General features: G+C 50.1%; 1 protein-coding gene across 1 annotated transcript; it reads right to left on the bottom strand.

Annotated features, from left to right (window-relative positions):
* Window positions 1-8,391: 8,391 nt before the first annotated feature.
* LOC123047055 (G-type lectin S-receptor-like serine/threonine-protein kinase At2g19130) lies at window positions 8,392-12,767 on the bottom strand. The gene is made up of 4 exons (XM_044470547.1): window positions 12,422-12,767; window positions 11,906-12,086; window positions 10,907-11,641; window positions 8,392-10,815 (listed from the first exon to the last, which is right to left on the bottom strand). Exons 3-4 carry the CDS (start codon window positions 11,335-11,337, stop codon window positions 8,562-8,564), a joined length of 2,685 nt encoding a protein of 894 aa, XP_044326482.1. The 5' UTR covers window positions 11,338-11,641; window positions 11,906-12,086; window positions 12,422-12,767; the 3' UTR covers window positions 8,392-8,561.
* Window positions 12,768-14,158: the final 1,391 nt, after the last annotated feature.

The following is a 14,158-nucleotide window of genomic DNA, read 5'->3' as shown; positions in this document are numbered from 1 at the left end:
AAACTTACCAAAGAGCCATGTCCATGCTTGTGATGTCGCACTGATCCTCTGAGCTCGTATCATCGTCATTCCAGGAAGGCATGGAGGAGGTGGAGCTTCCACAGTGCAAGTCGCCGCCGGCGTCGAAGAGCAGAGAGGAGAGGAGAGTGAGAGCGAGAGCAGAGATGAGTGCGGGCAGGGGAGAAGAGTGAGAGGGAGGGAGACGACTTAATGAGCGCTGCCGACAGAGAGAGAAAGGCAGTGCACGAGCGGGTGCGGTCCGACCGCACTGGTCGGTCGGAGTAACGGCCGTTAACGGCCTCGCCGTCACGCGCAGCGCTGACGTGGCCTGACAGGCGGGCTCGGACCGTCAGAAAACGGTTAAAACGCTAGCAACTGGCAATTTGGGTTTTTTAAGACAACTAACGAGAAAAGTGGTATGTATCAGTCACAAACAAATTTGTGGTAGTTTTTTGAAACCCTAGCACGAAAAGAGGTAGTTTTATGCTATTCACACGATTTATCATAAGATGTAGTTTCATATTTTATATTTTTGGTATTGTAGATAGAAATAGTTTCTCTATAAACTTGATCAAAGTTTGCAAAGTTTGACTTTAAAAAAAATCTATACACACTACTGACTACAGTATGAAACTGAGAGAGTACTTAGCAGTGCAGATGGGTGCTGCTATGCGTAGCTTATAATGGCCATAAGAGGGACGCGTCGCTCACAACCATGTCAGGAGGGCCGGCCTAGTGAGCAAGCGTGTCACGGCGAGTTGGGCGCAAGCCACCACCTCCATGCACCCAGGACGCCCAGCAGACCCACGCGCCGACGCCAAGCAGCCAGCAGGCGGATCAAACCACGGATCCTATGAATCGGCCAGAAGGGCCCCGCCGCAACCTTCCCCGGAGTCGGCATGGCTTCGAAGCTGAGAATCGATGATACCCATTTGACCAAGAAGACCGGTGATCAACTATCAAATTCTAAGCCAAAACATGGCAATGTCGGCCGCTCCTCCGGCGGCAACGAGATGGGGGGAGGAGAGAGAGCGGCGACGCTCGATCTAAGAGCATCTCCAGCCGCGCGCCAACAAGGCCCCCCATGCAACTTTTCGGTTGCCGGCGTTAAAAAAAATCGGTCCAGTCGCGTCCCCAAGGGTTCATTTTTTGCCGGCTCGGGTCGAAATTGGCGCCGGCGGACCCAACCCGAACCCGGCGCGCTGGGGGGCGCTCGGGGGCGCCGGGCGAATCATTTTTGGCGCGAAAGAGTCGCGGGCCAGCCGCGTCAGCGACACTGCTTCGTCTTCTCCCAACGCCTCGATTTTCCGTGGGGAATCAATGGCAAGGCTGCCGCCGGTCAGCTTTGCCATTGATTCTTCACGGGCGGCGCGTCACGGGGCGGCGCGCCGACGCCTCCCCTCCTTCGGACGCGTACACACGAACGCGGCGCGGCTATATATGGCCTCGCTCGCCTCTGATGAGCGCCACCTCTCCCGAGCGCCGCCGTCGAACTCCTCTCCCCCAGCCCTCCCTCTCCCGTGAGCCGCCGCCCAGCCCCTCCATCTCCCTCCCCTTTTCCGATGGCCGAGCGTTTCCAAGGAGACGAGGCGGCGGCCAACGGCTTCGGCTGCCGTTCTCTCAGCGAACAGGAGTCGTGGCTCATGTTCAAGGCGAACATCCCGGTGCCGCCGGACATGCGCGCCGGGCCGACGGGCTGGAGGCTCAGCAACGGGGGAGTGCCCGTTCCCCCGTTGCTCGACGCCGTGGCCAAACCCTCCTACTTCGCCGATGAGGTCGAGATCGTGCGCGCCTCCCTCACCGACATCGAGCTCTCCCTCCCCTAGGACGCCGCCGACAACCACGCGGCTTGGTCGGCGTACTTCGAGCGCCACCAGCAGCAGCGACTGGTGTCCACCAACGGTGCGCCGGTGGTCGGCGGCCTGAAGAACAGCGAGGGGCGCCACCTGTGGTGGGGCGCCCCCGGCCGCACACTTGAGGGCGTGCTGACACACCTCGAGGGTGGCGACAACCCGCCATTGGCGTACCCCCCGGCGAGGGCGGCCGCCCCGGCGCACCGCCGACGCGACGAGCAATGGCGCCAAGGAGGTTCGGCTCCTACTCCTCTTCTTCCTCGTCGTGCTCTTCCTCCTACTCCTCCGGCACTCCGACGCTGCTCGGCGTCAAGGCTGAGCCCGCGGCGGAGACGCCGCTCGGCCGGCGTACTCGCAGCGCCGGCATCGTCATCAGCGGGGGCGGCCGGCGCGCCTCCTCGTCGGTTCCTCCTCCGCGCTTCGTCAAGCCGAAGACGGAGCCGGGGCTCGCGCCAGTGAAGACTGAGCCGGGGTTCGCGCCGGTGAAGACGGGGTCGGGGCTCGCGCCGGTGAAGACGGAGCCGGTCTCCCCGCCGTGAAAACGGAGCATGGAGAGGTCGAGCTCGACGACGACGCGGCCCTTGAATGGGCACGCCAAGACTCCCTGAAGATGGCGAGGGAGCGTCAGTGCGCCGCCCTGCGGCGCTTCGCGCAGCGCCGCCGAGGCCGCGACGAAGGAGGAGGAGTCATCATCGACGACAGCGACGACGACGACGATGCGCCGCCGCCGCCACCAGCCGGGGAGGGGTCCAGCAGGGGCGCCCGAGTCAAGGAGGAGAAGGCCGACGATGGCGGCGACGACGGCGACTACTCGGCGTTCAGCCAGTTTTTTTTAGATTAAGTTTATATATTTACTATGTATGTAATGAAAATCCGCGAACATGTCTAATATATGCCCAAGTTTGCGAAAATTTATCGTGTTTAGCCGAACTTCGCCGAACTTTGCCTAAATTTGCTATACATTTTTTAACGCGCCTGGGGGCGGCGGCTGGGGACCAACTCGCCCCAGGCCTATTTTTTGCGCCGAGTCACCCCAAGGCGGCGATTTTAGGCGCCCTCTGGGGGGCCAACGGCTGGAGATGCTCTAAGTCTTCGCGTGACGCCCGGCAAGGCGACGCGGGGGAGTACCCTTTGGATGTTTTTGGGTCAGTTTTGTTGCTACAAGAGCTTAACTAACTAGATAATATATGGGCATGTTTCAATGGTTTAGTGCTACAATTGAATTTGTAATTAGCGTAGAGTTAGGTGTTTGAGTGAGACACATGTATATCGAACATATAAAGTAGCGTCTGTGGCGAATACTGTCTTCGGAGGCCGAGCTCCATGGAGCTCGGTTTTGAAAAAAATAAATTTCATCAAAATTCATATTTTTTACGTTTTAAAAAATTCTGAACAAAAAACACAGATATGCATGATGGCGTAACACACATGTGTGTACATTTTCAGGGCAAAAACATTGAAATGAGTGCTGTGCAAAAAGACAAACCTAAGGCTTTTTAACACATGATACTATTCATTCTTCTAGGCCATGAATTTGTCTTTTTAGTACATATCACATTTCATCGTTTTTCATCCTAAAATTTTACACACATGCACATTACATCCTTGTTTACTTCCACAAAAAATTTCAGATTTTTTTAAACCAAAAAGTTTGAATTTTGATTTTTTTTTTCAAGAAAGGGCCTTCATGGAGGCCGAGAGCCAAACGTCCGTTCTCCGTCTATAGTCAAAATAAAATATAGGAAACCAGTACTAACAAACAACGAATTACGAGGGGTGGTCTCATCGTGACAAGTGGTTAGAGATGTTGTCCGAGGTCTTTAGGAGTTTTGTCGTCAGATGTATTTTATCGATTAATACATGGAAATGAGTACCTGTGGTCATAATACCCTCCAGATGAATGCATCCACATCAAACCTCGTCAACTAATCTCCATACTGTGTAACCTTGTCCACGTTAAACGACGTGTACCTGTAATTCATGTGGTATCAAACCCAGGTGCCCAAACATCCAATCTCGGATGACTAATGTGTTAGGAGAGAGATTGTTGTGGGATCAGAATGCATAGCACGACTTATAAGGCAAAGGGTGGCCCATCGTATGAAACTAGAATTTTTGGAGTGTTGAAGAATTCTTATTACCAGTGGTACTTTGTGAATGGGCTTGGACAGGCCGAGAAGTTGCTGTAGCGCGTCTGTGTGGGACAATCAAGCTGGACGCCATGCTTAGCCGACCCAGAACTAGTTCCTCTGTAAACTAATATAGACCTTTTAGATCACTTTGAAAGCAGAGGAGGCCATACATGTTTAAGGCCCTCTCCACCGCGCGACCCCAAACGGACATCCGTTTTGTCCGGATTTTGTCCGTTTGGGTAGGGCGATGGGGTCGTGTCCGGCCTGTCCTGGGATGTGGTGGCCGTGCGCCCAGCGCGCGACCGCATCCTTTTACCCCATCCTGTCCGCCTTTTTCAAACAAAGATGTCATCATCCTCATGCCACGAGTCACCATGGTCGTAGTCAGCACGGTCATCGGCGTCTTCATCGGCAGTGAACTGGCCGCGGCCATCCTGACTTTGGGTCTCGTTGGGGTCGTAGGTAGGGACGTGCCCACCCTCGTAGATCACTTCCTACATGAACTGGTCGTAGTAGGGGTCGCCGACCGGTGGCGTTGGTGTTGGCATTCCGTCGAACAAGACGCGGGGTGACGGCATGGTGCCCGTAAACTGCGGCCGTGCGTGCTTTCTTTGCATCTGACGGGCGGCCGGCCGCCGCTGCTGGAACCATGGGTGACGTTGAGGTCGATGACGGCCGCCGTGCGCGGGGTGGACGGCGGGATCGCGCTCACGTCCGGCGACCCCGAGAAACGGGTCTGTCCGTCATGCCTTGGCGGGGGGAAGCCGGGCGAAATTGGCGTGGTCCGCGACGACAGCGATTGGTAGTGCGTAGGCCGGGCGACCGATGACCCTGTGCTCGCCGGACCGACAGCCGCTCCAGAGAAACCGGCCGGACGACAAATGCCCATCATGAGAAGGGCGTGCGCTTTGCTGACGATGGCCTCCTTCTCCTTGACTTCGGCCTTGCGCCACGCGGCCTCAATCACAGCGCGGTCGGTGGTCTCTTGGCCACGGCGATGTTGTCCTTGGCAACCGCCCTCCGGCTCCTCCTCTTCGCCGATTCCGCGTCTAACTTGGCGATCTCCTGCGGCGTGCGCTCCGATCGCGGCTTCCTTGGCGCCTTGCCCTTCTTGGCCATTCCGGGCATGGCGACGGCCGGCCCACCGGAGTTCGGCTGGGCGTCGGCCATGGACGAGGGAGGGAGTAGGACGGCGGGACGTGGGAGGGTTTGGGGGGAAATGGCGCCAAAGGGGCCAGGGGGGAGGGGGTTGCTTTGTGTCATCGACAGGCAGGCCAGGGACGGGCAAGCGTGCGCGTTCCATCCATTCGCGCGCTGTCCGTTTTACCCCAAAACCGGCGCAAACTTGGCCGGGAATGGGTCGAAAGCGGACACAAAACGGACAAAAGTCCGTTTGCTCCCGCGCGCTGGGCCGTCCGGTTTGTCCCTTTTACCCCAAACGGACGGGACCGGACAAGATGGAGTCGCGCGGTGAAGATGGCCTCAGTACTCCCTTTAAAAGCAAATATAAGAGTGTTTAAATAATTAAAAAATGTGATTAGAACATAAAAAATACGGAAATGTTAACGCCCACACGTGTGGGCGTTTGCACATCACCCACACGCCTCCATCACCACTCATTTTGCCACGTATGAATAGATGACATCAGCAGAATTTTTTTTGGTTTTCGGCTTAAAAATGTTGTATCTCCTAAATAAATAAGCGAACTAAAAATCTGTTTTCATCATTAAATCCGTCTCGACGAGATCTTCAAAACTAGACCCCATGTTGATATGTTTCGACGATTTTTTTTTGCCAGAAGTTGCCACGATGTTTACACTGCAGTTGCCATAGGGCTTAAATTAAAGTTGCCATGTGGCAATTTTAGTTTGTAGATCATGACAATTTTAGTATTTTGATGATGGCAACTCCAGTAGTTTGACCATGAAAATTATTTTTTGTATGAACCATGGCAATTTTACGTGTATGTATCATGGTTCATGGCAAGTCTAGTTTCTTAATTTCCCGTTTTATAAATGTCAAAATTTACTTTTAAATGGAGAAAAAAATAGCTGAAATATATCATAGCAACTTCAGTGTAAACATCGTGGCAATTCATATGCAATAGACATGGCAACTTTTAATCCAAAAAAAAATTCTTCAAAACATATCAACATGGGATCTAGTTTCGAAAATCTCATCGCGAGGGATTTAATGATGAAAACGGATTTTCAATCGGATTATTCCTTTAAGAGATAAAACATTTTAAAAACTGAAAATCCAAAAAAATTTCTGTATGCATGCATGTAATGACGTGGCAATCTGTTTACATTAGAAACGTGTGGTGCGTCTCCCTTTCTGCCACATATGTGACAGTTAGCGCGACCCAAAAAATATAAGGCCGGCATTCAACCAATGCTGCCAAGAGATTGTAAGGAGAACACACTTACATAGGTACAGGCGTACAGCCTCTCGGCTTTAAGCCTGTTATAACGGAATAAAAACTCTTCACTCGCAAAAAAAATATAGGTACAGCCGAAATTACAAAATAATCTGACTAGTCAAGTATCATGAAAATTCAACACAGAAGTAGTCCCTCTGTCTGACAAAAGGTAAACTTTTTTTGACATTATGGTATTGTCAAAAAAAAAACGTCTTAAGACAGAGGGAGTAGCATATATCAAGGCAGACAATGTTAATTGCGTTTATCTCTCTGCCTCAAGAACGATGACTTTCCTTAGCAGCCTCCTCCGCCCCCGCCGTCGCCTCCCCCGCCACCACCACCGTCGCCTCCGCCCCCACCGTCCCCATATCCGTCGCCGTCATCCCCTCCGCCGCCGCCATCGTCTCCGCCTCCGCGACGACGTTTGCGCTTCTTATCCGCGGGACGCTTCTTGTGGCCGGCGCAGCCAAACACGGCGATGGCCACGATTGCAACCGCAGCCACAAAGCCGAAAGCTAGACCCACAACGTTGCTGGGCGCGTAGTGCACCGAGCCAGCAGCGAGACCCAACGCCCGCACCATCGTAGCTGCTCGATCGAGCTTCTCGATTGATTAATGATTACCTGCCAGCTTCTTGTATTTATAGGCTTGTGGGCTGTGCTGCAACTGCAAGCAGAGAAATGTCAGCCGACGACTCGTTCAGTAGCTCTGTTCTTGAGTCCTACGTAACCGGGGAAGTCTTCGAGCGTCGCTGTACGTGGCACGTTGATTGGAACGGCGTTGATTGGAGTAGTTTGGTGGCTATTTCATTAGGGGCGATTGAACATACAGCTGCTGGAAAAGTCTTGGACGCGTGAAGGAGTTGTCAGCTCGGACTTCAGACTTCAGAGCTCGCACGTCACCTTGGATTCGAGATGACCAATTAATAGCCACTAGTTTCGTAACAATGTCCTGGCCGTCCAATATCTTTACTTCTGGTGTGAATTGGTGGTGGCGCCTATTCTGAAGCCAGTCAAGTAGGAGTACCTGCATGAAACTTGCAAGTAGTGATGGTGGTTAATTCTACAGAATGTCAAAAATATAGCAACTTAGTCAGGAACCAAACTTGCAAGCTTTCCCCCCTATAGTATTTCTATTTCCAGGTTTAGGACAAAGGAAATATAGCATAGCACCCAGAGAGTACAATAGGATGCATCTTCTACACTGACAGAATACGAAAAATGGTAAAGAAAAACATAAATTTGAAGATACCAGACGATTATACAGCTTACACAGTCTCTTGACTAGGTACAGTCCGAAAACAACTATTTAATCTGTACCTCGCATCTTGCCTAAGCAAGCTAATACTAGTAACCTTCATCCTCTCTTATGCTCCTTATTTCCCTTGGTTGCTTGTTGCTTCGTGCTGAAGCTGAAATACTAGCAGGGTTATGAATGTCACTGTCGTCTTTACGCAACACATACTCGTCTACTGCGTTGTTTTCTTCTACGGGTTTCTATGTAATAACCTCATGATTAGCAAAGTTACTTTGGAGCACAAACAATCTCTAGAACGAAATAACAGTGGCAATGCATTGCTTGCTTAGTAACATGGTGAATCTGAAATAAGAGCTCTATCATCACTACAATCTCCAAGAAACTTACAAGGAAATCATATCCTCAAAAGAAGAAGGCCATAACAGAAAGTTCAACACACATCGAGTGAATTTATATGTGGACATAACCAACATATTAGATACGGTCTTATCAGCTTTGGCCGTCTTCAACCTGGATTCATTCTATCATGTGTACCCTTTTTTTCCTTCACAGCCATGCCAGCATTGAAGCCTGCCACACATTTCGTCGAGCAAATGTGGGGCCAGGCTGCCGGTGCCATGTCAGAAGGTCACATCATGGAGTGAGCATGAGGCACACCCAGGCTATGTGTGCTCTCGATGAAGAACCAGTAGTGGCATACATATAAATCGACAGCTTCCTTCGATACAAGGATTTAAGGATATGTGTGGAACTATCCAATCAACAAAACATACACATATTTGTAGTTCTGCCATATTTTGCTACAATGCTTGCCTTTATTTCTTCCACTCGACATTACTACAACTTTAAAATTTGCTGAAATTAACAAAGATTATTAGCATCGACTGTGAGTTATAATTACACTGAATATGCAGCACCAGGTTGCGCCGTTATAGCTGCAAGCAGTCTTGGCATCGGGGGCACATCAATTTCCTGCAGACCCTCGAGAACCCGGACCACTTCACCCATCGTCGGCCGATCAAACTCATTATCTTGAATGCACCAACATGCAACTTTGCAAACCCTTTCAGCCTCTTCCAAATTGAAGTCACCATGCAATCGTGGATCCACCAAACTCTTCACATCTCCCCCATGAAGCTTGTTGATGGCTTGCACAGGGAAATATTCAGCGTGGTAACTGGTGCTGCTGCTAGTGTTGTGTGTTTCAGGTGAATTCCTGCTTCCGGATATGATCTCCATCAGTACCATGCCGAAGCCGTAAACATCGATTTTTGGTGTAATAGCAACTCCGGTAAGCCACTCTGGAGCAAGATAACCTTTGGTTCCTCTGAATGTGGTCAGAATTCGGCTAAAATCCCTTCCAACAAACGCTGCCAATCCAAAGTCTGCAACTTTGGGAGCAAAGGATGCGTCCACAAGTATGTTTTCTGGCTTAACATCACAGTGTATGATGCATTCACGGCAACTCTGATGCAAGTAGGACAACCCTCTGGCAACTCCTAGGGTTATCTGATACCTGGTGTTCCAGTTTAGGACAGCAGCATCAGCATTATTGCTCTTCTTAAATAGATGACTATCAAGAGACCCATTGAATATGTGCTCGTACACAAGTAATCTGTGATGACCTTCGCAGCAGAAACCAATCAATTTGACTAGGTTGATATGTTGGATCAGTCCAATTGAGCTCACCTCAGCTCTGAATTGCTTCTCCCCTTGATTGGCACCATCAAGCCTTTTCACTGCCACGGTAGTCTTCGAGTCACTTAATACTCCCTTGTATACAGAACCAAAACCACCTCCTCCCAGCTTTTCTGAGAAGTTTTTAGTAGCACGAACTAAGTCAGTGTATCTGAAGGCTATGATGCCAGCAGAACTACCTTCATTGCTGTACAAAGGCAAACCACACCACTTGAATCTGTTCCTCCAAATCAGTAACAACACCATGAGCATTATTAACCCAAAACCAATAATGCTTGCAGCGGTAACAGCTCCAACGTTTGGTTTTCTTTTGTTCTTCATCAAACTTGGCGGCAAATCTTTGGCGGCAAGGCGGAGGTATAGAACATCTTCAGAAGTATTATCAATGCCATCATTCCGATTTACACTAAGCAATTCCCCATGCCAGACAGAGCATCTGCTGTTGCTATAGGAATAAGCAGTGCAGGAGCAGGAACTGAGACAAGCTTCTTCACATTTGCTCTGTGTGGTAACAACGTCTATGCTTTGTGGGTTGTAGGGTAACGTAATATGAGCAATGGGGTTGAATATATCTGTTGAACTTGTCGTGTTTTTGTTGTTACTGCTAGTGTTGCAGTGTAACGGTGTATTTCTGATGCACCCTCCTGTTCGATCATTAAACATCCAATCCCGCGGTGACTTCTGTGAGAAGCTCCCCATACAGTCACAGAATGGTTGTGCAGTGCCGTTGCATACTGTGAAAGCTCCACAGGTAGCGGCCGGAGTGCAGGCATCGGCGGGCTGGGAATATATGGTTTGCCAAGACTGGCTGGCTTCCGACCAAACATTCAGCTTTATCTGACCAGAGATGTCAAGTGAGACAAATGTGGAAGATGATTCATCTGGTGAGGTGTACATGTAGTACTCCTCTTGGTCGTTATCAACATATGCTGGGTTAATCAAACCTTTGGTCCGTGGATCCATATCCAGAATGGACTTGAGTATTGGTATAAGCTTCAATGATGATGTTTTGGAGGATGCCCAATGCCAATACACCACTGAGGGGTTTAGGCGCTTGAGGACGACCTGCCCGCTGGTGTCTAGTTCAACGCTGTATGAGCCGAGACCCGGATCAATGAGGCTCTTCTTTGAGACGCCCTTACGATTCAAACTAGTGATCTTGTTTCGGCCAACCTTGGCACCAGGAAGCACAATATCTGTTGGGTGATCGAAGCTCTGCCACAACGGTAGGTCCGATGATGATGATGGGCTCTCTGTAACTGTAAGGGCGAGATTTCCACTGTTCAAGACAACGGCAGCAGTAGCTGTGGTGTTTATGCTGCTGGCTCGTGTCCTATTATTGACAATGTGAGTGGACCAAACTACGGAATCATTGTGTACAATGACAAGATTGCCATCGCTTGATATCTGGAGCTGTGTTCGGTTGAGGCTGGGGCCGGTGATGGGCTGATCCCTATTGGCAACCCACACGACAGTAAAAACGGGTATCTTGTTGAACCATATGCCTAGGTACCAGCTGGAGCCGGAGGTGTTCTGGGACTTACTGATGGTGCCTGCTGCTGGCTGGAAGAAGCCGAGTGCGAACTTGCCATTCCCCGAGACGAGCTTGCTGCCGCCGACGGCGAGCGACTGGCCCGCCGTGAGGGTATCGCTTGCAGCTGCAGAGGAGCACCAATGAGGAACGTGCAAGAGGAGAAGCCCAATCGGTAGTATGTAGAGGGGAGACATGGAGAAGAGTTTGTGTGCTCTGCTTTGATATTCGGAGGAAGAAGCCGATGTATACATAGAATGGAAGAGGGCCAATAGTGTGAACAAGCAGATTGGCATGATCAGTGGACTGACCAGGGAAGTCAAGATTGGTGACTAGGACATCAGTACTACGCATCCACTTGGGCTGCCACTTGGAGTGGGTAACTGCACACTCGTTTGGAGGTATCTCTAGGCATAATACCAGGCAGTATTGCCATAAAACCATGTGCTAGCCAGCACCGTTTATGAGCTTCCACCAAGGAGTATAGCCATCAATATAAAGGCAATATTGCACACCAAGGAGGAAGCTTCCACCAAGCGGCTGAATGGAGGATGAAGCCACCCATGGTAGACTCGTGGTCAAGGTCAAGTCAATTATGAGCCTTCCACCAAGCTTTTTGCCTGCAGGGAAATTGTATTTTAAGGCGCTCTCGGAAGTGCTAACCATACCATTCGAAGACAACTCTCATGGCAAGCTGCTTGCTAAAGGTCAGCCAACAAGCAATGGCCTGAATGATCACTGTATTAACCTAAACAAGAAAGAATACTTCACTTATTTAAGGCTTAAATTCAAATATAATATAACTTTAAAAAAGATCCTTTTTACTAACGAACACACAAACACAAATGTCTGTGTAAATGAGCCTATTACATATGCAAATTCAAAGGATATCAACACAAAAGACCAACCTCACACGGATGTAATCTAAACACATCAGAAAGAGCCAGCAATGAACACAAATTAACCAAACGAAACGGTGGCAGAAGCGCCAATATCAGAGTACCAAGCTCACCTCTTCAGGACTGAGACAAGCTATGGAACTGTCCCTTGGAGTGCTCATCGGACCAAGGTCTTCTTGTTCGACAAAAGGCCAGTGAACTGATTCCCCAATCCCTCTCATAAGCTCAACCAATCACACGCTGTTGCGAAGGCACTCAGTTCTCCGCAAAATCTTATAAGTTAGAATGGTTAATCTGCAGAAGGTCAGAAGACAAGCAACTCAGGAACCTAACAGCTAGGAAGCTTTTCCTTTGTAGCGTTTCCAAGTTCAGGACAAAGGAAATAAATCACACTTCAATGCATCTGAATCTGAAAGAACAGGATGGCTCCCCTTCTATATTGGCACCAATTTTACTAAACAGTATTTTTTTTAGAAAGAAAAAATCTGCAGTCTGATGTAGAACAACACAAAATGTAATCCAATTGTGAAGAAATTGGTTCTTCCCTGCCTAGATTGTGGAAACTTTAATTCCGAGCTATAGTGCAGTACTAGCACATAACAAGTCAAGACTGTTTGCAAGAGTTGGACCTGCAGCCATTGCGCAGCTTGTAGAACCGGATCAGGAAGGCCGCCGCCGCCGCCGTGAACCGTGAAGGAAGTGAATAGAGCCCGTGTGACGACTGACGACGGAGATTCTCCAGCTCTCCGCCCGAAGATCCGCCCACGCCCGGGGCCGCCCTCTCTTCCCCTCGCCAGCCTCTCCATTGTTTCACCGCCACCCAAACCTGCGTGCCCACGGCCTGCCGCGGCATCGCCCCCACCTCCACGCCGCACCGTCGGAGGTCCCCTCCCTCCCTCACGCTCTCTCTCCCCGCATGATTCAGGCCGTCGAGGCCGCCGGCCATCGTGGCAGAAGGTGAGTCGTGAGGTGAGGTGCGGCGGCCGTCAGAGAAAGAGGGACAAGACTGAGTTCACGATGGTAGGGAATTTCTCCCGATTGGTCCACAGCCGTTGGATGGGAGGTAGATGCACTGGATTAAGGCGCGCTACGCGTCCGTCAACTGTCGCACGAGGAAAATCGGCCGCCTCCCTAGCCATTTGATTCGGTGAACGAGAGTCGTTGATCCGCTACCTGAGTCACCGCAGACCGTTGCAGCATAGCCGTTGTTACCATCGCAAAATTTCCCTCACCTTCACCTGGTCGGACCGCAACACCTCGCGTGTTTGGTCGATTGTTTGCAACTTGGCCCCTGTTGTAAACTAGCCGGTATGTCTATGTGGGGAGGGTACGCCGTCCGATCAAAGCCATATTTGACGACTGCGGAGACTGACACGTCTAGTTTAGGGTTGGGTGCGACGCTCTGTCAATAAGGGCGGCCAATGCATAGCTCCAAAGAGATGCCTCATATGCCATTTAGATGAATGTTATAAAAGGTAGGTTCGAATGAGGAAGCGGGATCCTCTGCATGAGGCGAGTTCTTGGAGAGAAAAAGTGTGGTCCGACGTAAAAGCCTAAAAAGGTTAGATTGAAAAGTAAAGATGCATGTGTAATAGAGTCTTTATATTTTATTATGTGATGAGGCCTACTAGTGATAGCTTGCATTGGGAAAAAAAATCAATATACATCAACAACGGACTTTTGTAGCAGAGATTCAACAATCTTGTGCAGGCGTGCCCTCAGATCGGGATGTTCTGGATCAATTCCATCATCAGTAGATGGTTCTATTGATTTGTGAAGATTACATATAACCAGGGACAATGTAGATTTCTAGAAGACATATAATCCTAAACAGCTGAGCCGCGGTGATTTTGCAGTCTGCCTTCCTTGAGCAGGCAGTGACGATGCCATAGACCTAGGGTAGGGTCATAGGCCTGACCTATACGCCATATCCAAAGTCACTACCCTAGAGTCAAGGACGTTCAAGATATAACAAGGAGTATCAACTTAAGCCATCAAGTGCAATCCACTCGACCAATCACCTCACTCGGATACCTCCAACTTCACGCGACTTATGAAGTCATTCGACCATACAGGAAACCACTCGGAGTACAGGAGGCATAAAGTCACCCAGGATGGCAACGGTTAGGCCTTCACTCTGTAGTCTTAAAGATCATTTATGGCTGGAGTTACCAGTAATGCCCCATCTTAACTCACATTGAACCATGCGTAACGGAGGTCTGAGAGGGTCCTGGCGCACTCTATATAAGCCACTCTCCTCCTCTCGCACAAGGGTTCGCACCCCTTGTAACACACACCTATATTTCAGTCGACCGCCTCAGGGCACCGAGACGTAGGGCTTTTACCTCCTCCGAGAGGGGTCTGAA

This window comes from Triticum aestivum, chromosome 2B (assembly GCF_018294505.1).
Source record: "Triticum aestivum cultivar Chinese Spring chromosome 2B, IWGSC CS RefSeq v2.1, whole genome shotgun sequence".
Taxonomy (NCBI): Eukaryota; Viridiplantae; Streptophyta; class Magnoliopsida; order Poales; family Poaceae; genus Triticum; species Triticum aestivum.
The sequence above is the reverse complement of the archived record's forward strand: the minus strand, read 5'-3'. Positions and strand labels throughout refer to the sequence as shown.